The 27,047-nt window shown below is 40.6% G+C and overlaps 2 protein-coding genes across 2 annotated transcripts in view; one reads left to right on the plus strand and one right to left on the minus strand.

Annotated features, from left to right (window-relative positions):
* The first annotated feature begins 1,399 nt into the window (after positions 1–1,399).
* STBD1 (starch binding domain 1) lies at positions 1,400–5,520 on the plus strand. Its single transcript, XM_036274641.1, has 2 exons — positions 1,400–1,611; positions 3,684–5,520. The coding sequence occupies exons 1-2, from the start codon at positions 1,407–1,409 to the stop codon at positions 4,541–4,543; spliced, it is 1,065 nt and encodes a 354-aa protein (XP_036130534.1). The 5' UTR covers positions 1,400–1,406; the 3' UTR covers positions 4,544–5,520.
* Positions 5,521–9,968: 4,448 nt separating this feature from the next.
* CCDC158 (coiled-coil domain containing 158) overlaps positions 9,969–27,047 on the minus strand; it is a 75,717-nt gene continuing 58,638 nt past the window's right edge. Inside the window, exons 17-23 of the mRNA XM_036272667.1 lie at positions 23,794–23,954; positions 21,771–21,830; positions 20,835–20,894; positions 16,407–16,474; positions 13,886–14,044; positions 12,319–12,426; positions 9,969–10,078 (exon numbers count right to left, since the gene is read on the minus strand). Of these exons, the coding sequence (XP_036128560.1) occupies positions 10,002–10,078; positions 12,319–12,426; positions 13,886–14,044; positions 16,407–16,474; positions 20,835–20,894; positions 21,771–21,830; positions 23,794–23,954 (693 nt within the window). The 3' untranslated portion in view covers positions 9,969–10,001. The remainder of the gene's footprint in view (positions 10,079–12,318; positions 12,427–13,885; positions 14,045–16,406; positions 16,475–20,834; positions 20,895–21,770; positions 21,831–23,793; positions 23,955–27,047) is intronic.

A 27,047-nucleotide genomic window follows, 5' to 3' on the forward strand; every position in this document is an offset into this window, starting at 1 on the left:
AACCATAGATGAGCAGAAGAGTGAATTTAGAAAGTGTTAAAGAAAACACACACACACACACACCCCTACACACCCAAAATGGTGTCCCTCTATCTAAAAGCCCAAGACACCCAACCTAGATGTAAATTCTGGTCTAACTGCAGTTTCACCTTCCCCCAGAAAGATAATCTTAATCAAGCAGTCTGGAATTTTCTGGTCAAGCACCAGTCAGATAATACCACATAGGCCTGCTTTATTCCCCATGGAAAGGAGAGGCAATCTCTGTAATAAAAACTTTTCCCCTTCTCCTCCACCCAAAAGATGTCCCAGCCCTAAAACTATCCTTCCTTTTCTTTCCATAATAGCTCCCTTGCCCCACCCGTTTTCCTAGAAGAGCCTTCCATTTTGTACAGTGCCTCAGAGTGCCCTTTGGTTGCTAGACAGGACCCAGCCCCACTCATACATCACTCAATAAAGCCAATTAGATATTTAAATTTACTAGATTAAATTTGATTTTTAGCAAAAGAAATATATTTAATTCTTAGCTCACAGGGTGTTGTTCTTTGTGAGGATCAAATCCAATGCCTTTACACTCCTGGCTCACAGCGCTCAACAAAGAGGGCTACTAGTTTTCTTAATAAGCCCATCTGTGGGAGCTTGTTTCTGGGCCACATCCAGTCCATGCCAAGCTTGTGCATTTTCAACAATCACACACCCGAATAAAAGTCGAGGAAGAAGCAAAGACTAGAAGTGGCTGAGATGATTGGCATTTATAGATGGACGGCTTTCAGTGCAATCTTTTGGAGGCGGAGGCTTGAGGAGGCCAAGTGCCTTGAATGGAGCTTCCACTAGGTCGTACCCCCCCCACCGCATCCCCACTGCATCCCGCTTACTGCACCCATGCGGCTGAGCTACATTTCCGGCCAAGCCTGAGTCCCCCTCGTGGCGGACACACATTGGCCTCTGGTTCCGGGAAGCTCCTGACTCCAGCTGGGCGCCCTGCTTCTGAGGGTCACTGCAGAGGAGGTGCCGAGGCGCCGGACACCGGCAGGGCTGGCCCAGCGGGCAGTGGTGAGAAGGAAAGGCAGTGGATCTGGACCGGTTTTGCGCGTAGTGGTTGTGCGCACTTGGGTTCTCGACGCGTGGGAAACACCCGTGGAATAGGGCGCCCCGTGCACTTCACCCTGCTACTGGCGGAGTCGAGAATGGAAAACGTTGCAAAAGGAGGGCGCTCCAGTCGCCTGGCCGGAGAGTGGGGCTGCAGCCCCGGGGCGGGGCTGGGAAAGTTGAGTTTTAATCGCAGAGGATTGGGCTTCCCGCGGGAACGCCGGCCAACGGGGACCGTAAAAGGCTGGAGCGGACAGGGTAGGTGTGGCTTTGCTCCGTGACCTGAGCCCAGGTCCCTTTCGCCTTCCTCTCCCGCAGCCATGGGCGCCGTTTGGTCCGCCCTGCTGGTCGGAGGGGCTCTGGCAGGAGCGCTTTTCCTCTGGCTGCTGCGGGGCAAGGGAAAGAAGGGGGACGCGGAGGAGGAGGACGGCACTTCTGGGAAGGATGCTGCTGTGGGAAGCGACCGGAGTGGCGGCTGCAGACTGAGCCCCGGGCCTTCCCGGCGGGAGCTGGTTTCCAAACCAGGTATTCTTCCTCTCCGCGTCCGGAGGGCAGATCTGCCAGGGCTATGAAATTCACAGAGGGAGGAAAAGGCCCCCTGGAGCGTTCCCAAGAGTCCATTTCCAGGGACTACCTTTCCCTACCCGGAGTAGGACCCTTCCCACGCCCCGTGTTTCCCTTGCTGGTGCCGGACAGGTTTCTCGCTTCTACTGAGGCCTTGGAGATGCCCTGATGGTGCGTCCAAGGGCAGCGCTGCGCCTCGTGTCTTAAGTTGGTTTGGGCTCCGCTTGGCGGCCCGTGGTGCAGTGCAGGCGACAACAGTGGCGGCGAGCAGGACTCGGGAAAGTAGTGCTGAGGTTTAGGGGGACCCTGCAATCCTCTTCAACCTCTGGCCGAGCAGGAACATTTTCTGTCTCAATCCCATAGACTCCTGTCTTCCCATCCTCGCCTCGTGGAAGATTGGGTTTGGGAGCACCCGAGGAGCCAGCACCTCCCGCTATCTGAATGCTTCTGTCAGGAAGGCAAAGTTCAGGTTGGACTCTGGCCTGGAAGGACTCTGCTGGGGCCTGGGGCTGGCCGCTGGCCGCGGGGCTTGGAGCGCTCAGCCCTCCCCTATGCTCACCGCAGCCGCGCAGGGTTGTCCAGTCCGCGGGGAAAGGATTTACTAAGGACACTTAATAGGGGATCCAACTCGGATGAGTAGAATTGACATTTAGGTTTAAATCTCTACAGTTTAGGAGTATACGAGGCAAAGTAGGAGCACTGGCAGAAAGCCTTCCTTTCCAGTGTCCTCCTGGGCAAGATGCCATTGCCTGGATCCAGCCTAATGGTAAAAATGACATCTGTGAACTTTATTTTTAGTGGAATGCTGTTCCTGTGTAGCTCCTTAAAGATCTGCCCCTGTGCCTTTCCTGCCATTGGTTTGGGATGTGCAGAGATCTCACTTATGTTTCTTTATCAACTTTATGTTTCAGGTTGAAACATTGAGAAAATTCAGAGTAATATTTGTTTCCATCTCACTTTCAACCCCACTATTAAAGAAACAAAGAAAGACCACCTTCCCCCACTCCCTCTCCACCGCCCTCAAAAAACAAACAATAACAACAACAAAAACCCATCTATGCCCTGGCCACTGATGCTCAGCTGGTTTGGCATGGACTTATGCACCCAAAGGGTGCTGGTTCCATTTCTGGTCAGGGCGCCTACCCAGGTTGCATGCTGATCCCTCGTGGTGGGCATGCAGGAGACACCCAATAGATGTTCCACTCTCACATCGACGTTTCTCTTTCTCCTTCACACTTTCTGTCTCTCTAAAAATCAATACAAGTCTTCAAACAAACAACAGCAAAACCCATCTGTCATGATTGTATGACTGGAGATTTTGATCCTCTAGGGAGCAATTTAGACTATCAATGAGGTAACCAAGAAGGAAACTGAGTGTTTAGATTACGTACTTTTAAGAACATTTTAAAAAGCGTACGGTGGGAGGGGATGCAAAAAGTCGATGGTTTGTTGAAGAGCGTCCTGATGCACATGAGTGAGGGTGGCAAGGAGAGACCAGCCCCCTCCTGCCACCCTCACCGCCACCCCTTGCCCTGTGGTGCACTGCGGTCCTTTGTATTCACCAGCTGTGACAGCGGCTGCTGCTCTACCCCATCTGTGAGAGCTGACCCCTGGGCTGCCTGCAGTTCCTGAGCACAAATGTACTCTGCTGGTTGTAGGGAAGCCATCCAGCCCTTTGCCCCACAGGCTGTGCAACATATTTTGATGCTAAAAGCCGAACAGCTTGACTTGGTTGCAAGGCAGTGTGGTCTGGAATGTGGAAGTTGAGAACCATGATGGGTTATACTTCTGTCCTTAACACTTGCCACTTCATGGACACTCCTTGATATGCTTTTTCCTGTTGGATACACATGGATATTCTTAGCACCTATCCTGGTTCAGTGTCTGAACTCGGTAAGTACTTGATTTTAGTAGGGATAGATTTTGTGAACTTCAGATAGATTAGCGGTAAAGTCTTCAATGACTAAACATACTTTCTCAGCCCAACTTAATTTTTTCTTATAAAAAGTGACTTTTACACTCTGTTTTTATAGAGCATCTTCAAGAAAGCAATGGATGTTTGGTTTCAGAGTCCAAAGGCCCCGGTAACATACAGGAAGCAGCATGGGGCCTGCAGAGTCCTGGAGAACGTGGTGACTGTAACAGTTCAAGACCGCATGTTCCTTCTGGATGGTGTTCAGACACGGAATCTCTAACCACATCTGTGACTGGTTACTCTAGAGGATACTTTGAAGCTTCAAGAAATGAAAGCCGAGAATCTTGTATAGGAGAACGGGGATTCCAAAAAGGACAAGAGACAACTGCTAAAGCAGCTCCATGTTTTTCAGAGGAGTTGTCTCCTAGCAACCTGCTCATGGACAGAGGTAAAGAAGCAGTGAGCCTTACACAGTTGGACAGACAGGACTTGGCTGACCCGGAGGACTGGGAGATGGTGTCCAGGCACTCATCCTGGGGAGATATTGGTTTGAGTGGCAGTCTCGAGTCTCCAGCGTTAAACCCAGACCAGAGAATGGACAATGGCAGAAACACTCTTATGGAAGCAAGAGGTCAGAAAAGGGATGTTAAGACAAAAAGGGTAGTAGCGATGAGTTCAGAGTCTCAGCAAGTTAGTGTCAGGTTCCAGGTCCATTACATCACAAGCACGGGTGTGCAATTCATTGCAGTAACAGGAGACCATGAGAGGCTTGGGAGATGGACCACTTACATCCCCCTCCAGTATAGCAAGAATGGGTTCTGGTCTGGTTCTGTCTCCCTTCCAGCAGATACAGTGGTGGAGTGGAAGTTTGTGGTGGTAGAGAATGGGGAAATTACTCGCTGGGAAGAATGCTGCAACAGGTTCCTAGAAACTGGCCATGAGGATAAATTGGTTCACAAGTGCTGGGGGATTCACTGATTCAGTTTGCAAAGTATTGAAGAAGCTGTTGCAGAATGTGGGAGAGGCTAAGGTTGTGGAGCACACTTAATAATTTTAAACAAAGGAAGTATAACTCCGAGTTTAGCTGGGTTGTTTTCAGACTTGCTAGTGACTTCTGTGTAATGTGCAGAAATATATACGTAGATAATGCTTTCGGTGAGCATGGACTTTTTTTCTGTGGCACTGATGGGTGGATTATGCTGATCCATCAGTACTTTAGGGCTTGGTCCCCTTGGGGAGTGACTTGGCTAAGCTTGGTCAGGCAGCACAAAAGCCAGCCAGCTGCACAGGGTTCAAGTTTGAGGCTTTGGGCCATCCTTAAACCAAGAGAGTAAAAAAAGCTGCGTTCAAGAAGAGCTCATTTCTTTGTGGTGCAGCTAGAGAAACGTTCACCATGTACACTTGTGTTTAAACACAGTTAACACCATATAGAACTAGATCAGAAAATATCTGGTCGCTAGATGTGATCAGGAAGGCTATGAGACTTCCCAGTGTTTTTGGCTCGATTTTACCTGTCTGGTATGGTTTGAAGGTAGCAAGTATGTCTTTGTCTTGTGATTGAAGTAGAAACTAGGGCCCAGTCAGAGTCCATCATCAAGAGCAGCCCAGGAGGAAAGAGAAATAGGGATGGACTGAGCCAGGTGGCCGGAATGATAGCTCTTAGAGGTGCAGGTAAGCACTCCTGCCTGCAGGGAGGGACACGCCCATCATTTACTCCTGGGGCCTCTGTGGAACCATCTCTGCCCACCGCAAGGACCTCCAGAAGGGCTTCCCCACAGCAATTGTTTCACCCTCTCTCCTCTTCTTTCATACCTGTAGCTATCTTGGGTGACCACATTGTGACAGGACAGTGATAGAGAAGTACATCTTTCTCTGAGAAGACATAAACATTTAAACTTTACTATTATAACTGAAAAAATAAAACCTGAGTTTTATCATCTTTATTAAATGTCTGGATTATTTTTGTAAATATAGGTACCATGATAGTTTTAACGTAAAATAAAATAGTAATATTTTCCTCCATTAATAACAGATGAGAAAAAAACAAACATCAGGAGGCAGAGAAGTCTGATTTTCTCCTCCCTTTGGAGACAAAGTTTTAGAATATTTCTTTTCTTTTTAAATTTATCTTTATTGTTGAAAGTATAACAGATGTCCCTCCTTTTTTCCCCCGTTGACTCCCTCCTCCCCACTCCCACCCCCCTCCCCCACCCCTGCCACCTTCACTCTGTCGTCTGTGTCCATTGGTCACGCATATAAGTTCTTTGATTTATCTCTTCCCGTCCCCCGCTCACCGCTTCCCTCGGAGGTTTGTCAGTCTGATCCCTACTTCCATGTCTCTGGATCTGTTTTGTTTGTCAGCTTATTTTGTTCATTATATTCCACAAATAAGTGAGATCATATGACATTTGTCTTTCTCTGATTGGCTTATTTCACTCAGTATAATACTCTCCCCTCCATGTTGTCTCAAAGGATAAGAGATCTTTCTCTCTTACAGCTGCATAGTACTCCATTGTGTACATGTACCACAGCTTTTTTATCCATTCGTCTACTAATGGACACTTGGGCTGTTTCCAGATCTTAGCAATTGTAAATAGTGCTGCTATGAACATAGGGGTACATATATTCCTTCTGATTGGTGTTTCAGGTTTTTAGGATATATTCCTAGAAGTGGAATCACTGGGTCAAATAACAGTTGAATTTTTAAGTTCTTTGAAGAAACACCATATTGTTTCCTATAGTGGCTGCACCAGTCTGCATAGAATATTTCTTTTAAAATGGTTATCTTTGGAGGGATATTATGCATGCCTGTACTTGAAAATGAATACTTATATGTTAAGTATAACATCTTTTGGTGAAACATTATTTAATTTTGGTTATAGATGGTCTTTGCAGAGAAAAGCTTAAATCCCACTGAAGATATTATTAGTGCTTAAAATAACTTTTTGTTTGTTTGGCTCATAGCATTTTTATGTTAATTTGGTGTATACTTCTTACATACTTCATAATAAATTTAATATTCTACCAGTGAGGCATTTCCTGTTACTACCCAGAATGCCCAATCATTTCTATTAGGTAAAATAAAAGTTAAAACAATTTATAATAAAAATCTTTAGCATTCTATTATTAGCCATTTTATCATTATGTGATAAAATAAAAATTAATCTTCCAGTAAATCCAATTGATTTAAGAGATACTTATAATACTAAATTCATTATTTATTTATATTGATTCTTAGAGGGGGGAGCAGAGAGAGAGAGAAACATCGATGTGAGATCCAAACACGGATCTGCCGCCTCCTGCATGCCCCCATTGGGGATCAAGCCACAACCTCTGCACGTGCCCTGACAGGAATCGAACTGGCGACCTTTCCATGCACGGGATGATGCCCAACCAACTAAGCCACACCAGCCAGGGCTAAATTTCATATTTTAAAAAATTGTTACTTAAACTTGAATGAGCTTAGAGTGCTAAAACTGTCATTTAGACGAGAAATATGAAGACTTTCATTGTGTGGGGGAGTCCATATGCCCTTAGTTTATTGTCTGTCCTGGACAGGGCTAACACCAGCTGCTGTCAGAGACACTATCCCTATAAGGAGGCTGCACAAGCTTATTTCTTACTCAACAGTGAGCAGTGGGTTTTCCTGGCAGGGGGGCAGCTCTTGCAAAGATTGTCACCAGCCTCCTTCTGTCCTACAATCCCCTAGGACCTACTGGCCTCTGTAACCAGCCCATGGGAGGGGAAATGAAGTGAGGGGAAACCACAAATGCTTACTAGAGCTTTTGGCCAGAAAGTGCCACATATCGCTCTGTCCACATGCAATGGTGGAGGGCAGATGGGGCTGGGCCACAGCCTCTAGCCAGGCAGCTGTTCTCAGTGACATCTGTGCCAGGCAAGGAGTGCACACTGTTTGGATAGCCAGCCCTCTGCCACACTGTCCCTACTGGGCTTTGGTACAATTGAAACATTTTTGTATATGTTCTTCTTGTCTTGTTTTATTTGGTTCACACATGTATACTGTATTATAATATAATAAATACATTTGGCTTTTTCCCAGGTTGCTGGCACTGAGCTCCTCAAACCCTTGGAATTTTTCTTTTTTTTAATCCTCCCCCGAGGATCCCCCTTGCCCCGCCCCTGCCATTTGTCTTCAGATAGAGTGGGAAGGAGGGGGAAGAGAGAGAAGCATCAATGTGAGAGAGACATCAACTGGTTGCCTCCTGCACGACCCAACCAGGGCCGGGGACTGAACCGCAACCCAGGTACATGCCCTTGACCAGAATCAAACCTGAAATTCTTTGGTCCCCAGGCCGAGGGTCTAAACGCTGAGCTAAACCAGCCGGGGCTACCCTTGGGATTTCTTGAGAGATGGGAGTGTCTCTTATTATTCATAGTGAGTCCCTTTAGATCACACCTGAGTTTATGCTAATGAGGTGCTTTATGGTGGAGCCCCTAGATAGCCCTGGGATGGAGCTGGTCACCAAAAAGTAGTTTTTAGAGGTTTGGAACTTTCAGCCCCACCCACCACTCTCTGGGAAGGGGTGGAGGATGGGAGATTAAGCTCTAAAAATTCTTGAATATAGTAGAGTGCCCAGTAAAGATGATTCAGTCAACCATGGACCAAAGGACTGAATTAGATTATAGTGGAGCTGAAAACTTCCTATCACCTGGTGAGGTGGTAGCCACTCTGACATCAGAGCGTGACTCATGTGTGCCGATGCGTGGACACACCTAATGCAGTGCCAGTCGTATGACAGTCAGCACATGCAGTTGTGGACAGTACAGACGCTGGATAACAAACGACTGTTACTGGCTCATGTATTTACTACACTATACCTTTTATCGTCACTTAGACTGTACTCTTTCTCCTCATTAAGAGATTTTGCTGTGAAACAGATTACAGCCTCAGCTCGTGTTGACCAAATCTTGATTGCATCATTTTCTCTTGTGCTTGATTTAATCTCATGTTTTCTATAAATTTAGTGTGGCCTGTGTGTACAGGGTTTATACAGCCTACAGCAGTGCACAGTAGTGCCCCAGGCCTTCACACTCACTCACCCTCACTGACCCACCCTTCTCGTCCTGTGAGCTCCATTTGTGGTGTGCCATTTTTATCTTTTATATCGTCTATTTCATATCTTTACTATACCTTTTCTGTGTTTAGGTATGTTCAGATACAGAAGTGCTTACACAATTGCATACAGTATTCAGTACAGTAACTTACTGTACAGTCTTGTAGCCTGGGAACAATCGGCTAGTTATACCCTGCAGCCCAAATGGTTGTACCTTCTCGGTGTTAAGTGCACTCTATGCTGTTTGCACTAGACGAAATCACTTAGCAACACCTTTCTCAGAACATTTCCCTGTTGTCAGACGGCTCATCACTGCAAGAAGATCTACTGAGCTTTGGGGTTGGTGAACACATCAAGGGTGGGAGGGGGCACCCCTGGGAGGGCATGGGAGCTGCGTGCACCAGAACCCCATGTCTTGCCCAGCGCATCTCTTACATTTGGCTGTTCCTGAGGTGTTTCCTTTATAATAAACCAGTAATAATAACAAAAGCACTTTCCTAAATTTGGTGATCCACTCTAGAAAATTACTGAAACTCAGGAGGAGGTTGTGGGAACCCCAATTTGTAACCTGTCAGTCAAAAAGTACAGGTGGTCTGGGACTTGTGATTGCCATCTGAAGGGAGAGGCAGCCTTTGAGACGGAGTCCTTAAATCTGTAGAATGCGACGTTAACTCCAGATGGTGTCAGAACTGAGTTGACTTGTAGGACATCCAGTTGGTGTCCACAGAAAAGTGGTTACTGGTGTTAGGGATCACCCCACATACAAAACCCCCTAACTTTTTAAGATCTAATTAAGGCAGACAGAATCCATGCAATCTGTAGAAGTTACCCACTGACTGAAGAATAACAGGGTTTTCTTTCTTTCTTTTAAAGTTTTTAGTATGTAAAAGAGAAAGTCTCCTGAAGTCTTGAATAGGGGCTCCAGTTTTGTTATCTGATGACACTCACTGATACTGACGGAACCAACAGTGCGTCAGGGTCACGAAGGGACCCCGTCAGCATGGAGTCTGTCCTGACCGCGGCACCATACCACATCTTCCACTCTCACGTGGGAATTGTTTTTTAAATTGAAAAAAAAAAAAAAGTTATTGACTCAGCACCAGTAAAAATAATAAAAAAACACATAATTATTCCAACACACCAGCATTATAAATTATGAATACTTTCACATCTAGCTAGTACCGCTTGAAGTCTTACCGGGAGAGCATTCAAGAATAGTTTATTTCAAATAGAGTTTACAAGACAGGGTATCTTTTATTAAATTTTCACATAAAAAGAAAAATGTTTACAGGGCACTAATTATAAGTAACACCACAATTAATTGGGCATCATATCTCTGTAAAGAATAGGCAAGCAATCTATCATTTGAGTAACATTTTTTCCTGGTCTTTCACTTTCTGTATCCTCTTCTCTTGATTTCTGATCATTGAAGACATTGCTGAAAATGTTGATAAAACAAAGTTAGAATAGCAACATTTACTAAGACTTTAATTTTATTATGTGTTTTTTATAAGGTCAACTGGTTACTGTAGAATATGCATACTTTTTGAGCTCAAGAAGTTTTTGTTTTTTTTCTCCTCACCCGAGGACATTTTTCCATTTTTTGTTCAGAGTGGGAGGGAGAGAGAGGAAGATAGAGAGAGAAACATCGACGTGAAAGGGACACATCAAGTGGTTGCCTCCTGCACAACCCAACCAGGGCTGGGGACAAACCGCAACCGAGGTACATGCCCTTAGCGGGAACCAAACCCGGGCCTCTCTGGACCGCAGGCTGACGCTCTAACCACTGAGCCAAACCAGCCAGGGCTGAGCTCAACAAGTTTATAAAACTTGCAAAGTAGCATATTTTTGTAAAGACATGTTATGGAACAGAGCTAACAATAAATTTTTCAGTTATTTTAATGAGTACAATAATTATTATTATAGAAGAAATACACACTATTGTTAATAATTTGAACAGCTCAGAAGTGTGCAAAGAGAAATGCAAGAAGTCTTTGTTCCCTTCATCTGCTGATCCCCACCCTGAGGTCATCACTGTAAACAGTCTGGTGAATATCTTCATGTACACACACACACACACACACACACACACACTTTCTTCCTTTCATAAATGTAAATGTAGTATAAATTGTTCTGTAGCTTGTTTTATTCACTTAACAAAATGTTAACTTCTTTCCAGTTCAGCTCATGTCTTGTTATAATTGCACAGTATTCCATTATATGGATGTACCAACATTAGTAAATACATTTTTAAAAGTTGCCTTTTTAGTTTTGTTTATAAACAACATTATAGGAACTATATAAACAAACTTTTGTGCATTTGTACAATTATTTCTTACAGAATAAACAGAAGTGAAATTTCTAGGTTAAAGCATATGTGCACTTTAAATTTTTATAAACGCTCCCAAAATTCTCTCCAAAATATTTGTTTCATAATTTCTGAGACATTCCATCCAGACAGTGTATCCAATATAAAGTCCTTCTGTTTTTTAAGTAAATTCAACATATCTCCCATTTGAACTATGACATGGTGACTCTACTCAGATAAACCCAGAGAAGTCAAAGTGATAAAAATGGGGCCAAGAAGATAATGCATCTTCTTTTAAAAGTTCACAATAAATTTAAAATCAAACATTTTCCCTGATATTTATATCCACAGGGATCTGGGGTTATCATAAGAAATCTGGAATTTTCTTTAATAACAATTTGTTATATAGCCTTACTACAGTAAAACATGGGTTTTGCTGTTAGAAATTAGAGAGATCAAGTCCCAGCTCTACTACTCATGTGAGTAGAATTTACTGCCTGACTGTGATCATATCTTCAGTTTCCTCTTTTCAGATCCATAGCCTTGGTGCTCCTCCCGCCAGTGTTACTGTGAGACTCACATGGAGAGAACATTTGTAAAGCTCTGGGAGCAGGGCCTGCCACACAGCTCGTAAATGCTCCATAAATGCTAATAACAGCTATTATCATTATTAATGAGGTTAAATTTATTTTATCAGGATTTGTTCGAAAAATATTATCTTTCATCTGCAACTTATTTGTCTGGTGCTGGAAAGATGGAATAACATATATACTCCAAAATTAATTTCCCTCTGAAAAGAGGCTTCAGGATTCATGAGTTTATGTCAGAAAAGCATAGAACTCGATCAACAGCCCGCCCAACCCCATAAGAACATGTCCATGTCCTCCCATATCCATAGGTACATCCAATTAGAACTTATGCCTAAAAGTTGCCTATCATCTGCAGAGTACACATAGCTTCAGTATATTTATAAGTAGTTTATCTTTTTATTTGGTGATTCATTATATGGTATAGTATCTTTTTTTTTTCTGTTAAAGTGAAAGAGCTATCAGTGGAGCAGTGAGACAGAGTGGGCTGCTCCACAGACGGAGCAGCCTGCGGCACAGTCCCTCCCAGTCCATGCTAATTAAAGGCCTGTGTGAGGTTAAACACTGGGCTATTGACCGCAGTGGTGCCCTGGCTACTGCCACACAAATGCTTATCTAGAGTAGAGCAGTGGCCAGGGGTTAGTCATGGTTAAGACCCTTATATTTTGATTAAAGCTGCTTATTCAACATCCTTCACGGTGGGTCAATAGATAGGAGGCCTAACCTGAAGGGAAGCTGAGTATTCTTTTGAGCAAGGAAGATCTCACCAAATGTACACTGTACCTTGGTTCTTCATCTGTAAATCTTCTACCAGAGTTTGCAAACTTTCCAGTCTGTTCTGAAGCTTCCTGCATGTTTTTCCTGTGGTTTCTATTGGCTGAGACTGTGAAGCTATTAGAAAATTGCTTAGATGTGATATTAAAAGTCTTGTTTAATATGTATTTTAGAAATCTTCCAATTACATGTTAAACAATCTTCCCTTTAAAATAATGCAAACCTTAAAGCACTATTTTAAAATAAAGAAGTGTTTTATCTAAACATTGCAATCCTAGCTTATTCTATTTTGTTTCAAGCCAATCTGATTTACTCTTATTTAACTACATAGCATTACATGGAATGAGAGAAAGGAATACTTTAAGTTTAATGATATATGTTCTGCATTATAAATGACAGCTTTTCATGCCAAACCTTAGAGTTCCATGCACTTAGGGTTTGGAAGAGCAAGATTTACCACTGACACTGGCGACATTCTTGAGTGAGGCCAGTGCACAGTTGCTGTCACCTGAGTGAGGAAGGTGAGACGGGAGAGGGCAACATGGGCGCTGACGTGGCCACAGAGAGCTGGGCGTAGATGTGGAGGAAGCAATGGAGGAGGGGCAGACGCACATAAGCTATTCTCTCACAAGTATGCTAAGTTTTGTCAACCTCTAAAAATACTTGATTGGCAACCTCAAGATTTCAATTTTGATCTTAATCTCTGATGCAACAACTTGCCTAGTTTACCCCTTGTCAAAGGGAATGATGCCCTAGAGCCCTGGGGCTGTTTGAGTCACTGTCACAAATGATGAAAAGCATTTCTTTTTTTTTTATCCTCACCTGAGGACATTTTTGCATTTATCTTCAGATAGAGCTGGAGGGAGAGAGGGAGGAAGAGAGAGAGACACACATTGACTGGTTGCCATCCACACAACCCCAACCGGGGCAGGGAACAAACCACAACCCAGGTATGTGCCCTTAGCGGGAACCGAACCCAGGTCTCTCTGGTATGCGAGCCGATGCTCTAACTGCTGAGCCAAACCGGCCAGGGATGATGAAAAGCATATCGAGTTTATTTCAACATCTATTTATTTAACATCTACTTATTTATCAGGCACTTATTCTAAATCAAACCATTTTTCTCCCATCTGTCTTAACAAAAAATAAGAACTGAGAATTCAAAGAATGAGAACATTTTCATAAGTTTGCATGACAGTAGGCTAGGGTACTTGTATTTACAAAGGCAGAGACTGAAGAGAGCTGTAATTTTAGAGAATGTAAATAAGAAAGTCACAGCATTTAAAAGAAGACCTAAAATCTTATAATAAATAGAAAAAAATCATTATTCATGACAGAGAAAGAAAGAGATAATATTTACATATAATATCTATGTATATTTACTAAGGGGTGTGTGTGTGTATACACAATAGCTATTCTATTTAAATCAGACCCACTTAAGTTACACAGATATCTGTCAGAACTGCATATAAGAACACCATGTAAAATCTTATTCTGATTATAAAAAGGTACTTTCAATTTACCAGAGCTGGAAAATCAGTTAATCTCATCAGTGATTTCATCAGATCGTTCTTACCTTTAACAGAATCAGCTGAATGAACAGCTTTGGTGGATCTGTATGGAGATGTGGAACCTATTGAATCTTCAGCAGAACTAGTTAGGAGTGAGTGAACTGGAGACTTCTTAGGAGAAGAATGGAATGAACGAGAAGCTGAATTTTTCACAGATGGATTTACTAAAATTTTACAAAAACAAAATCACAGATTTAATTAAAAACAGTAGACTACACTTCTCAAAAAGTTGAACTTTCATGAGAAAGTATTTCCCGTGACTGAGGGGAGGGAGAAAGGATATTCTAGTTAACACCCAAGGCTCTGGGGCAGAACTACATGGGCCTCTGCACAGAAAAGGACCATGTCTTAGAAATGAAATAAAGACCTAAAGGAATCAGACCGACCCTTGAAGATCTGAGGTCCAGCTTCACATCTTCTCAATTCCTTATTGGATTAAACAGGTTGGGGATTGTTGGTGTCCTTTGTTGTCTACCAGTGACCAGAATGCTCTCCTGAGGAAGGCAACCTCATTCTAAGCTTCAAACTATCTGTATACTTTTTCATATGTCTATTATACAACAAAAATAACTAGGCATATGAGGAGACAAAATTACATGGTGGAAAAAACAAGGGGAAAATATAGGTAATAGATATGGACCCACAGGTCTGGACAGTGGAGGCACAGACTGGCGCAGGTTCAAACAGCATGACTGAACACCCCAAACAGGTTCTTCCACATAAAGAAAATCATACTGGACATATCGGTAAAATCTGCTAAAAACACACTAAACAAAATCAAGGACAAAAACAATCTTAAAACTGTCAGAAGGGCAAAAGAGACAATTGCATTTAAATGAGCAACAATTAAACTTAGAGCTGATGTCTTAACAGTGGAAGTGAGAAAACAATGGAATTATTTTCAAAGTGAAGGAAAAATGTCAACCCTAGAATTTTATACTCAGCAAAAAAATATTCTTCAAAAATGAGCATATTTTAAGACAAGTTCAGATAACAGAAACTGAGAAAATATGTCCCCAGCAGACTTACAATAAAGGAAACATCAGACAGAAGTGTAACTATGTGGGTATACTTAAGAGGATATTAGCTGTACAAAACAATGCAAATTATCCACTGTGGTATTTACAGTTATAAGTAAAATACATGCCAACAATTGTGTGTAAGTTGGAAGGATAGTGAATGGAGTTAACATGTTCTAAGTTACTCAGAGTGTATGAGAAAAAGTAAAAGCACTCATTCATATTAATCTAACAAGGCAAGGATCTATCTTATATTCTCTTGCTTAAAACAACAATGAAAACGTAAAATGAAGTAATCCTGAAGGAATTGTTAAATTTCAAATAAATGTTCTTTTCTTCAAATAAAGTTCTTAAAAGATTTCTCACAAGTGAAAGATTATTTTAAATTAAGAATTTACTTAAGAATATTATATTTTGATATTAGGTATATATAGATACTTCTCTATAAAAGAAGAGAAAATTAGGAAACTTATCTTTCTCCTATCTTGTTCACCTCACATCTCAATTTTTCCTATTTACATCACCACTGTCCAGATTTACAGCTACACTTTTGTTGAATAACCATTATTCTCACAGTTTCATTTTCCCCATTTATCTTGTCTTCCATAGAAATACCAATTATGTGTCTATTTGCCATTGCCTTCCAAATCTAACATGTTTTCTATCATTTTTTATCTTTCTTAGTGTAAAATATTTCTTTTGTGTAATTTTCTCTATGGGGCCATCATGTCCATAAGTATGATTTCAGTCATGCCTATCCTATTTTTAAATTTTTATAAGGTTTCCTTTGTAACAATTTTTTTCTTTTCCATTTTTAGTCTGAGTTATGCCATTTTGCTTTTCAACAGATTCTGTTACCTTTCGATCTCTTCCCTGACTTCCTTGTTTTTACAGAGAAAATTTTGTCTTTAAGTCTTTGAAAATAAATGGAGAACCACCTGTCTCAGTTCTTTTCCGTTTCCTTTCATCAATTCTGTAAGCATTTACTGAGCACCTGCTATGTACCAGGAAGGTTCTAAGTGCCTGGGATATATCAGGCAACCAAACCCTTAGACATCTGCCCTTGTGCAGCTTGTGTCTAGCAGGAGTGACACACAATGAACAACATAAATTAGTCAGGTACATAGTATATTTAAAAATGTATAATTTAATAACAGGAAAAGATAAGGGGGACTAGGAGTGTGGGAGGGTTACAATTTTTAAATAAAGTTGTGAGAGTCTCACTTGGAAAGTGACATCTGAACAAAGGCTTTCAAGGAGGTGATAGGGTTAGCAAGGTGAGGGAACAGTGGGTGGAAAGGCCCTGCGATGGAAGCTACCTGGAATGTTCAAGAACAATTCACGATAGGTGAAGCAGAGTGAAAGAAGGGGAGCAGTACGAAGGAGACCAGAGAGATAACAGAGACTATAGGCCATCGTAACAGCGCTAGCTTTTATCCGCATGGAAATAGGGAGCCACTGTGGGGCTTAAGCAAGCCCTATTTTGGTGCTTTCATTGACAACTCACCTGTAGATGGGAAGGTAAAGCAACTCGAGGGATCTTCTAGCTCTCCTGGGTGTAAAGAGACTGGCTCTCTGGAAGCATAAGAATGGCCATGCAAACACTCCATGTCAAAAACACAGTGCTCATAATGCAGGCAAAAGTCATAGCTTAAAATATAAACTCAAGGTGGCAGTCTTAACCCTAAACTGTGTAAGTCCTAAAATACCCTAAGAAAGAGATCTGGAGTTGCATTATCTCTGTCAGTGCCTATGAACATTTTGCAGAATGAAAATGTAATAATATATAATCCTAGCTAGAAAATTCATTTTTGTGTAATAGTTGCTATAAAACCCAAATATTTCTATCATGGATTCTAAGATATGAAATCTTAATGACTTTTTTTTTTTTTTTATCCTCGCCCGAGGATATTTTTCCATTTTTTGTACAGATAGAGTGGGAGGGAGAGAGAGGAAGGGAGAGTGAGAAACATCGACGTGAAGGGACACATTGAGTGGCTGCCACCCGCACGACCAACCAGGGCCGGGGACAAACTGCAACCGAAGTACGTGCCCTTAGCGGGAACCGAACCCGGGTCTCTCCGGACCGCAGGCCGACGCTCTAACCGCTGAGCCAAACTGGCCAGGGCTCTTAATGACTTATTTAAAAATGAAAAACACCAATGGAAAAAAGAAAGAAATCTCTCTTAGCAATAGTAGTATCACTTTACAAAACTATGAGACTTATTTAAATAAACAGGTTGAAAAACTAGTTTTATGGGTTAGGTACCACTATGAGAATATTATGGCAGCAGTTTTCAAGGTGGTTCCCTTGAAGGGGGTTGTGAGGTCAAGAACATCTTCATTATATTACGAAGATATTTGCTTTTTAACTGTTAGTCTCTTATAAGTGTACAGTGAGTTTCCCAGAGGTTCCATGATATCTGATATCACAGCAGAGTAAATGCAGGTGCCGACATGAGAATCCAGCTATCTTTTATTAAGCTATACATAAACTATGAAACAATGCCTTCTTAAAGATTTTTGTTTGAAAATATAGCTATTTTTCATAATAGATTATTATAACATATAATACACTGTTATTTTTATTTATTTTTTAAAATAATTTTTCTTTATTGATTTGAAAGAGAGAGGAAGGGAGAGAGAGAGAGAGAGACATCAACGAGAGAGAACACTGATAGGCTGCCTCCTGCATGCCCCCCACTGGGGATCGGGCCCACAACCTGGGCATGTGCCCTGATCAGGAATTGAACTGTCGACCTCTTGGTGCATGGGTCGACCACTGAGCAACACCAGCCTGGCCACTTTGTTATTTTTAAATAAATAAATAAATATCAATGTCTTAAATTTTTTAAGTGCTTAAAATTAAAAGTTATTTCCCAATACTTAAAATGGTAGTAGTAGAAATGACCCAGGTAAAGTGAACTCTTTAGAACCCTCAATGATATTTGTAAATGCAAAGGTGTCCTGAGATCAAGAAGTTTGAAAATAGCCGTGTTAGGAAGAAAACCCTGGAAAGGAAGGTCATGGCTAAATTGTGCACAGCCTTAGTTATCAGGGCAAAGAGTGTGTTCTTGCTGTGGCAGGCAATGGGAGCCTTTGAAGGTTGGGGGCTGACGCGTGCTTTAGGCAGGCCAGTTTGAAAGTGATGCCTGGAAGTGACTGGAACATGCAAGAGATCAGATTTAAAAAACATCTACTGTAGAGGCCACCACAATAGTCCATAAGAGAGGTATAAGGCCTAGGTTGAATAATGGCTGCCAAACGTATCTGTATCCCAATGCCAAGAACCTACGAATGTTACCTTATGTGGCAATAGAGGTTTTGCAGATATGATCACATCAAGGATTTTGAAATGGGAAGATTATCCTGGATTATCTGGATGGGCCTTACATACCATTATAATTGTTCTTCTAAGAGAGAGGCGGGGGAGATTTCATAAAGAGAGAAGATGGTAGGACAATCTCAGTAGAGATTTGAGGATGCTATACTGTGGGCTGTGAGGATGGGCAAAGGAGCCATAGTCAGAGCGCAAGGAAGGAAGCTCTAGAAGCTGGTAAAAGGTCAGAAAAGGAACGAGCACCAGGAGCTTCTGGAGGGCACGCGGCCCTGACAACATCTTCACTTCAGCTCAATGTAACTGATTTAAGACCTCAGGCCTCCAGAACTGGTAAGATAGATAAATTTGTATGTTTTAAGCTACTGATTTTGCAGCAACAGGAAATTAATACAGGCAGGTCAAGGGGATATTCCAAGAAGAAAATGGATTTCAGAACTCTTTAGAGTTAAAATTAATAAGATTTGGTGACTAGAAAAATGAGACAAGAGAAAGAAGAATCAAAGAAAATGTTAACATTGAAGCACAGGTGCCCTGGGAAAGTGGGGTGCAATTTGGAGAAACAGAAGTGTGGGCCAGAGGGGAACGGTTCTGTGGAGCGCTCATATTGATTTATTTGGTCATCATGACCTTTGGGTCATCATGTTTTATTTCTTCAAACATCCATATGGAGATGTGAAAAAGGCAGCTAGATATTATGAAGTCTTTACTGGAAACCTTTCTTAGGACATAATGTTGCTCATTAAATTATAATAACATAACAGAATAAAAACACTCAATTCTCCACAAAACTTGAGAGATGTTGCTCTCAGAATAATTCGACACCAATACCAGAGTTACTTGCTTCTTTTTTATTCTGTTCTGAATATGTGGGATATATTGATTTAGCTTATATGGCTGCAGAAGTTTCTGGATGAAGAAATGATCCTACAAGATGCTGATTAAAGAAGAGGTGCTACACCTCCAGTGGCATTCTGAGGCGAAATGCAGTTGTGGGATTCTTTCTCATTTATTTGTGAGCTCAAAACATGGCCACTTTGCTATAGTCAAGAACATTCAAATGCACTTCTAATTTTCTGGTATACATAATACTTCTCAGAGCTTCTATTAAATGCTTAAAAATCACTTCTTCCGCCCTGGCCCGTTTGGCTCAGCGGTTAGAGCATTGGCCTGCGGTTCAGAGAGACCCGGGTTCAGTTCCTGCTAAGGGCACGTACCTTGGCTGCAGTTTGTCCCCGGCCCTGGTTGGTTGTGCGGGTGGCAGCCACTCGATGTGTCCCTTTCACGTCGATGTCTCTCTCTCTCTCTCTCTCTCTCTCTCTCTCCCCCCCCCCTCTCTCCCTCCCACTCTATCTGAACAAAAAATGGAAAAAAAAAATGTCCTCAGGTGAGGATAGAAAAAAAAAAAATCACTTCTTCCTATTTGAACCCAGGAAGGGGCTAGGGCCCATCTTTTCCCCACCGTTCTCTCTTCTTTACAAACACATCGCTGCTGAAGGAAGTGGATTTTTCTAGTCATGGAAAACCTGCAGCAGAGCTTTGCGTAGCTCAGGGAAGCAGCCCTCTGCTCAAGCCCAGGACTGGGCTCTTTCCCTGGCAGCTCAGTCCAGGTTCCCAGAGCTCAGGGGCCTGCTAGACCTGAGTACAAATCCAGCTCCACTGATTACGTAAGCAATCAGAGTCTTCATGACTAATCTATACATGGGGATAATAATGATTATGTCATAGATTAGGTACACTTAATGTAGCAAGTCTAAAATACCCAGAAAATAGAAAAATAAAAATATGCCATACATAGCTGCAGATATTATAAATAGGAACAATGTAGTATTACATACCCAGGTGAGAAATAAAATCAAATCTTATTTCCTTTAGGTTAAGACAACGATATGTTTAGCAATTCAAGTTCATTATATATTGATCAAGTAGCAGGCCAGTAAGCAAATATTTATAATATGGCTTAATTCATTCACTAAACAAATATTTACTGAATGGCTACTATGTGGCAGGCGCTTGGTGCTGAAGATATGGCAATAAATAAGCCCCTGCCTAACTGGAAATGAAACGGAAGAATTCATTTTTATATTTTTATGATAGAAAAAGGGCTCCGATATCTCTATTTTTTTTATAGGTGGTAAAAATAGAAGAAAAAAAAAAGTAAGCTGTTTTTCCAGTCAGTAAACAGACCTTTGATTGCAAGCAACACTAGGACAGGGCCCATGTTTGTCTTGCTACTATTATATTCTAAGGGCCTGGCACAGAGTGTGGCACATTGTGGGCAGTTAATGATCTTTTGAATTAATAAATGAGCAGTAGAAAAGGGGATATTTTTGAAAGTCAAGGCTGGTAAGATAATTTTTTTTTTTAATTTTATTATTTTTATTTTTTCTTTATTGATTTTAGAGGGAGAGGGAGAGAGAGATAGAAACATCGATGAGCAAGAACATTGATTGGCTGCCTCCTGCATGCCCCCCACTGGGGATCAGGCCCACAACCTGGGCATGTGCCCTGACCAGGAATCAAACCGGTGACCTTTGGTACATGGGTCAATGCTCAACCACGGAGCCACACTGACCGGGCAGTAAGATCATTTCTTACCTGCTGAGAGTTTCACTTGATTTGCTGCCTTCAGTGGAGTCCCTTAATGAGTTGTTGCTTCTGTTGGTAGAGGGATAGGGGAAATTAAAGACTCATAATGTTATTTTAATTTAGTGATAAAACAAAATTGTTCCTCTGAACATTGCATTTAGACAAACACAGATTCAAAAGATTAAGATTGGGGCACTGGCTCTTCCAGGTGGAGGAAATGGTGTGGAGAAAAGCTTGAAGACAAAAAGAAATGAGAACCAGGAGTAGCCTGTCTGGATTAAGCAGGCTGGTGACACATTAGGGAGACTCTTACACATCAGCCCGAGGGACCACGTACTTAATGCAGCAGATAGTGGGAAGCTACTGAAATCTGCCAGCAATGGCCTCGGTGTCTAAGTGAACAACAAATTAATATTAGCCCTTTTTTCTTTTATGGTCAAAGTCATTTCCCAGAAGTTATCTCTAATTAGGGTCATAGATTTCATTTCTGTATGCTCTTTTTATGATTCCATTTAAAAATTCAGCTATTCAATTATTGATGAAAATAGAATTGTTTCAGATTCTTATAATCCTATATTGAAGTTGTTATCATTACTTCTAGACTACTTTCCTCTCATAAGCCATTGTGAATATGTGTAAATGTAGAAAAAGTCTTCTGTTTTTGGCATGGCACACAATACAGATATCACCATGTGGGTAAACAGCAACAAAATTTAAAATAAGCAAAAATGCCTATTAAATTATTTCTAGAAAGTAAATTACTTTAGTACATTTAATTGAAATCCTTTTTTAGTTTCAGTTAAACTATGTAACAACTTACTTTCAATGAACTCAAAATTCCCAACAATTCCCATATAAACTATCCAACCAGAATTCCCAAATTACCTAGTTACATATAAAATTTGTGGACAATTATTTAGATTCAGAATCTCAGATCCTTCTTACCTATGGCATATCTCTAATCTCAGGCTTGATTCAGTAATGCACTCTCTTACTCTATCATCTCTGTATAGATAAATATAACTCTCAGTTAATTATACAAAGAACAATTTCCAGATTCCATGTATTTTTAGAATAACCAGTTGCTCATATGTATTTAACTTCTCTTTATGGCACAACAGATTTTAGCCCTCCAAGCAAATTTTGCGAAGTTCATCAATTAGAAATACTTTTTTGTTCCTTGGACTCTTAAAAGCTTTAGACAGAGATTCAGCTTTTCTCAAAAGGCGGGACCAAATAGTTCATATTCAATACAGTCCAATATAGTTTAAGCCCATAATGGCTGAAGTGATGAAAATCCAACCAGGGAAGTCATGGCAACCTTGTGGAGGGATTAGTGCTGGGAACCAGGGGCTCTAACTTTTACTTCTGACTTTGCCTCTTTGCTTCACAGGAGGAAGCAACCCAGTCTGTGCCTAAATTTATTCATTTGTTAATACCCTGGCTTAAAAGGCTTATTAAAGAGTTATGACAAAAAAGTGCTCTGCACATGTAAGTATCCTTTGATGGAGTGGCCAATAGAATGTTTCTGACATATGAATCAGAGTATACAATATTATCCCAGGTAACTGGGCTATTACTACTAACATTTTACTATTACTAATATTATTAATAAAGATTAGATAAATCCAGCTAATACTTTGCTACCTCAGGTTAATATATACTAACTGAACATCTTAAGAAACTGGAGGGCCCTGGCCGGTTTGGCTCAGCGGTTAGAGCGTCAGCCTGCGGTCCGGAGAGACTCGGGTTCGGTTCCCGCTAAGGGCACGTACTTCAGTTGCAGTTTGTCCCCGGCCCTGGTTGATCATGCGGGTGGCAGCCACTCGATGTGTCCCTTTCACATCGATGTTTCTCTCTCTCTCTCTCTCTTCCTCTCTCTCCCTCCCACTCTATCTGTACAAAAAATGGAGAAATGTCCTCGGGTGAGGATTAAAAAAAAAAGAAACTGGAGGTTGTTTATATAAAAATATTATTTCAGAAAGTATTACTTTTAGATATTTGCCATATAATCAGAAAATGAATAACAATGTTGTTATAATACTAACAACTAGTATACAATTAGTATTATAATACTAAAAATATGGTAGATATCATATTAAAGTACTTTAAGTTAATCAAATAATAATACCCAATAAAATTTTAAAACACTATTTGAAAAGAATATGAAAATCTCATTGATTTCTGTAGATACGTATAAGAAAGGGCTCACAAACTGGTGGAATCCTTTTTGGATCTGAATTTTTATTAATTTAATATAAGGCATTGGCATGAATACCGAGAGAACCAAGGCCTTTCCTATTAGCTTACACCTGGAGAGTATATGGTTCCCAAGGTTCTAGTTTTAGCTTTACTTATGTGGCTGTAAAATGGGATGAATAAATCCTGCCCTGTCTTGTCTCAAACAGTTGTGATAATTAAATAAGATTATGGATATAAAATCTTTGGGGAACTATAAATTTATATAGAAATGTAACTGGGTAATCCCTTACCCTGACAACTTTCTGAATAGAATAACTGTATTATTTTCTCTTGGTGTCAAGTCATTTTGCTTTGCTTAACTCCACTTTTATATTGCCATCCCTGGTAACGTCAGATACTCTTCAAAATTATTTAAACCTCAACCTCCTACAGCAGTAATTTTCAACCTTTTTCATCTCATGGCACACACAAACTAATTACTAAAATTCTGTGGTACACCAAAAAATATATTACATTTTTTTTGCCGATCTGACAAAAAAAATAGGTATAATTTTGATTCATTCACACTGGACAGCTATTGTATTGGCTGTTGTTATTTTTTTATTTGATAACCTAAAGGAAAATGGTTAGAGCCCCTGACTAAACAGTCAGGTATTGCATGTTTTAATCGGTTGACATCGCTGTCCTAGAGAGTAACACGTAGACAACGTGATGGCAAACCGCTGGTGAGAGCAGCTTTCCCATGCTGATGTGCACTCAGTCTTACACAGCCACGTATGAGACTCCCAGGGACGGCGTTCTCCCGTCTTCCTCCGTCTTGCCCAGAGGCACAGCGGGCTCCTCGTTGATCACACTTCTCAGCTCCTGCAGAAGGTGTTTCAGATCCCTTGTTGGATCCTCCTTCAGGGTGTTAGGTTTCATAGAGTGCTGAAATAAAACAATTTACAGAACAAAGACACTTTTTTTTTTTCAGATTTGTATGCTATTATTTATTATAAAATTAATTCAACTGGTAAACAGAAATTATGGAGAAGAGAGGAAAACAAAAATCACCTGTAATCTTGGTAGTCAGAGATAACTAATAATAGCCAATCATCAACATAGTGCCATATCTAATTTATAAATGTGTGTACATTTACTTATACATATATGCACACATCTTTATAAATTACAGTATGCACACGGGGAGCAAATTATACACATCTACTTTTACAACTTTTTAATTTTCTTTAGGGCTGAACTAATTTTAAAAAATTGCTATTAGAGAGAGAGGGAGGGAGGATGGGAGAGAGAGAGAGAGAGAAAGAGGAAAGATTGACGTGAGAAATATTATTGATCAGTTGCTTCTGGCACGTGCCCCAACCGGGGATTGAACCTGTAACCTAGGTATGTGCCCTGACCGAGAATCAAATCTACAGTGTTTTGGTGTACGGGATGATGCTCCAACCAATGGAACTACCTGGCCAGGGCTATAACTCTTTATTTATTGGAAATATTATTCCAGTTTGTGATTCCTTTTTAATTTTGTTTATTATGGTTTTGTGATTTAAGCTTTATTTAGTAAAAATGATCAATCTTTCCTTTTAATGTTTGTATATCTTGTAATACTTTCATTGATTCATTTTTAATACTTTACTATTTAATTTATATGGGACATCTTTTAATTTATAACATAAGAAAAATATACTTTTTAAAATTAGAAAATGGTCAGAAAATAACAATTGTAAAATATTCTTTACATATGACTCTTGTCTGGCTGGTAAAGAAAGAACTAAGCATAAGCTCTTCCTGGAGTTACTAGAGCCCATCAGACTCCTGCTGCCCCCACCCCAATCCAACGCCTCTTAGAATACACAGTAAGGCTATTTCTAGAGGACATACATTTTCAGGGTAAAAGTTCAATAAGCTTTAGTTTTTAAGGTAAGAATATATTATATTTTATGTTAGATTTGGTTCCAAAATAATGCCTAAATTAGATCTTTAATGCACCTTCATCTTCTCCAAACACTGTTCTCTCTAATGGCCTTGAGTCGTGTTACAGGCAAATTTATGAGTTAGGATGTAAAATAAGAAATGTCTAGGGAGAATGTGTGCTTCTCAACTGGTCCTAGCTCCATTCTCCAAAGATAGAGGATAAATGTCAAAGCTAAAAATAAAAGCTTTATCTCATTCAGTTTGAATTAGATTATCTATTTTGAGAATGCTTGGCCAAATCCATCTCTTATACTTGTATTCCTGTTAGAAGACTATATTAAAAATGGAATATAAATATACTTTTTAGAATGTGTGTGTGTGTGTGTATACAATTTATACTATATGTTAGGAATAAGTGAGTAGGAAACATAAGTTTAAAGTGTTGCTAAAAATTTTGCCCACATCATGGATACTTCAGTGGCAAGATTAAGCCCAGCCAAATTATAGTGTATGTGTATAGAATCTGATATAGAAATAAAATAATCATATTATCCTGGAAACAGTTTCTTTTTATATGCGAACATAGCTTTTTATCTGAAACATCAATATAAAATACTTTGATGTCAAGCTATAAATTACATGTGTATTTGTACATATACATATACAAATACACACACACACACACACACACACACACATCCAGGTGTTTGAAGTTAGACCAAATTGTATAATTTTTTTTTTTTTTTGGTTCTTCTATTTTCTTACCTATAACACAAGGGTAATCAACAGGATAATTTTAGAAGCCTTTGAGGCTCTAAAATGGTATAATCCTCATTCACAAAAACCAAATGAAATATAATATTAGTTTAGATATAGTATCTATTTATATCATCAATTACTTAAATTATTTTTATAAACAGCATTCAGCAGGGGAGTGTAGAGAAGCAGCACAGCACAGTGGTTAGGAACACAGGCTCTAGACTTAATTAAATCTCGGCACAACTGTATTTTTGGTGTGTAAACTCTGTAAGGCACTTAGCTTCTCCAAGAGCCAAGTTTCTTCATCCATAAAATAGGTAGAATAATTAGCACTTATTCCTGAGGGTAGTTGTGCAAAGTAAATTAGATAATCTACAGAAAGTACTTTGCACAGTGGCTAGTGTTGGGTAAATCTCAGCTAATAGAATCGTGGAACAAAAAGACTAAAATGAAACAGGATAAATAAAGGGACAATGCAGAAAAATGCATGTTCTACTTCTAAACATAAAGTTGGCATTTATTTCTGTTCTATCTACAGCCCTACTAGAATGACACTAAAGGGATTGACAAGAATAAAGCAGAAAGGAGAGATAATATTAGATGAGTAATGATAACAAAATTGGGGGGGGGGGAAGCAAGTGGATAATTTTATAACTGATTTAGCAGAACAAATAAAGCTAACATTTAAAGTACCAGCACAGAAGTAGCCAACAAGAAGCAACCTGCTCTGCACTGAAGTATTCTAGAAAGGCTCAGGGACTGAAGGCCTTGTGTATTCCTGAAGGCCAAGGTGAGAGTCAGCAGCGAGATGGGGATTGGCTAAAAGTCTATGTGAGGAGCTGTTAGAATCCCAAATATTCTCCCCATGTAATCAGGTAATTACTCATTCTTTTCCCTTAAGTGAATTCAGAGGCTTAATCTCTGGGTGAGGTTGAACCAAAGGACTTTAAACCTCAAAGAAATATCTGACAGTAGGAAAAGGCTGCAAACTGAAAACATGAGGATTAAGTGAGGTTGCATAATAGACAGATACCCCACACTCCCTGTCCCCTTCACCTCTCACAATACTGGCAGATGGATTTTTATCTACAAGTCAGTACTAAGAGAATACCTCATTAGGAGAATTGACAGGACCAAAAACCAAAGACCAAAAAACCTATATATGCCCTGGCTGGTTTGGTTCAGCAGTTAGAGCGTCAGCCCATGGACCAATGAGTCGCAGGTTTGATTCTGGTCAAGTGCATGTATCTTGGTTGTGGTTCGACCCCGGCCCTGGTCAGGGTCGTTTGGGAGGCAGCCCGTTGATATCTCTCTTTCTCACATCGATGTTTCTCTCTCTCCCTCCCT

The sequence above is a fragment of the Molossus molossus genome, unplaced genomic scaffold, assembly GCF_014108415.1.
Source record: "Molossus molossus isolate mMolMol1 unplaced genomic scaffold, mMolMol1.p scaffold_m16_p_1, whole genome shotgun sequence".
In the NCBI taxonomy this organism is placed as follows: Eukaryota; Metazoa; Chordata; class Mammalia; order Chiroptera; family Molossidae; genus Molossus; species Molossus molossus.

Bases quoted from the DNA above. Each gene is read 5' to 3' on its own strand.
- STBD1 (XM_036274641.1), top strand. From the start codon at position 1,407: ATGGGCGCCGTTTGGTCCGCCCTGCTGGTCGGAGGGGCTCTGGCAGGA. The intron at 1,612-3,683 runs GTATTCTTCCTC...CTGTTTTTATAG, and splicing joins GGAGCTGGTTTCCAAACCAG to AGCATCTTCAAGAAAGCAAT.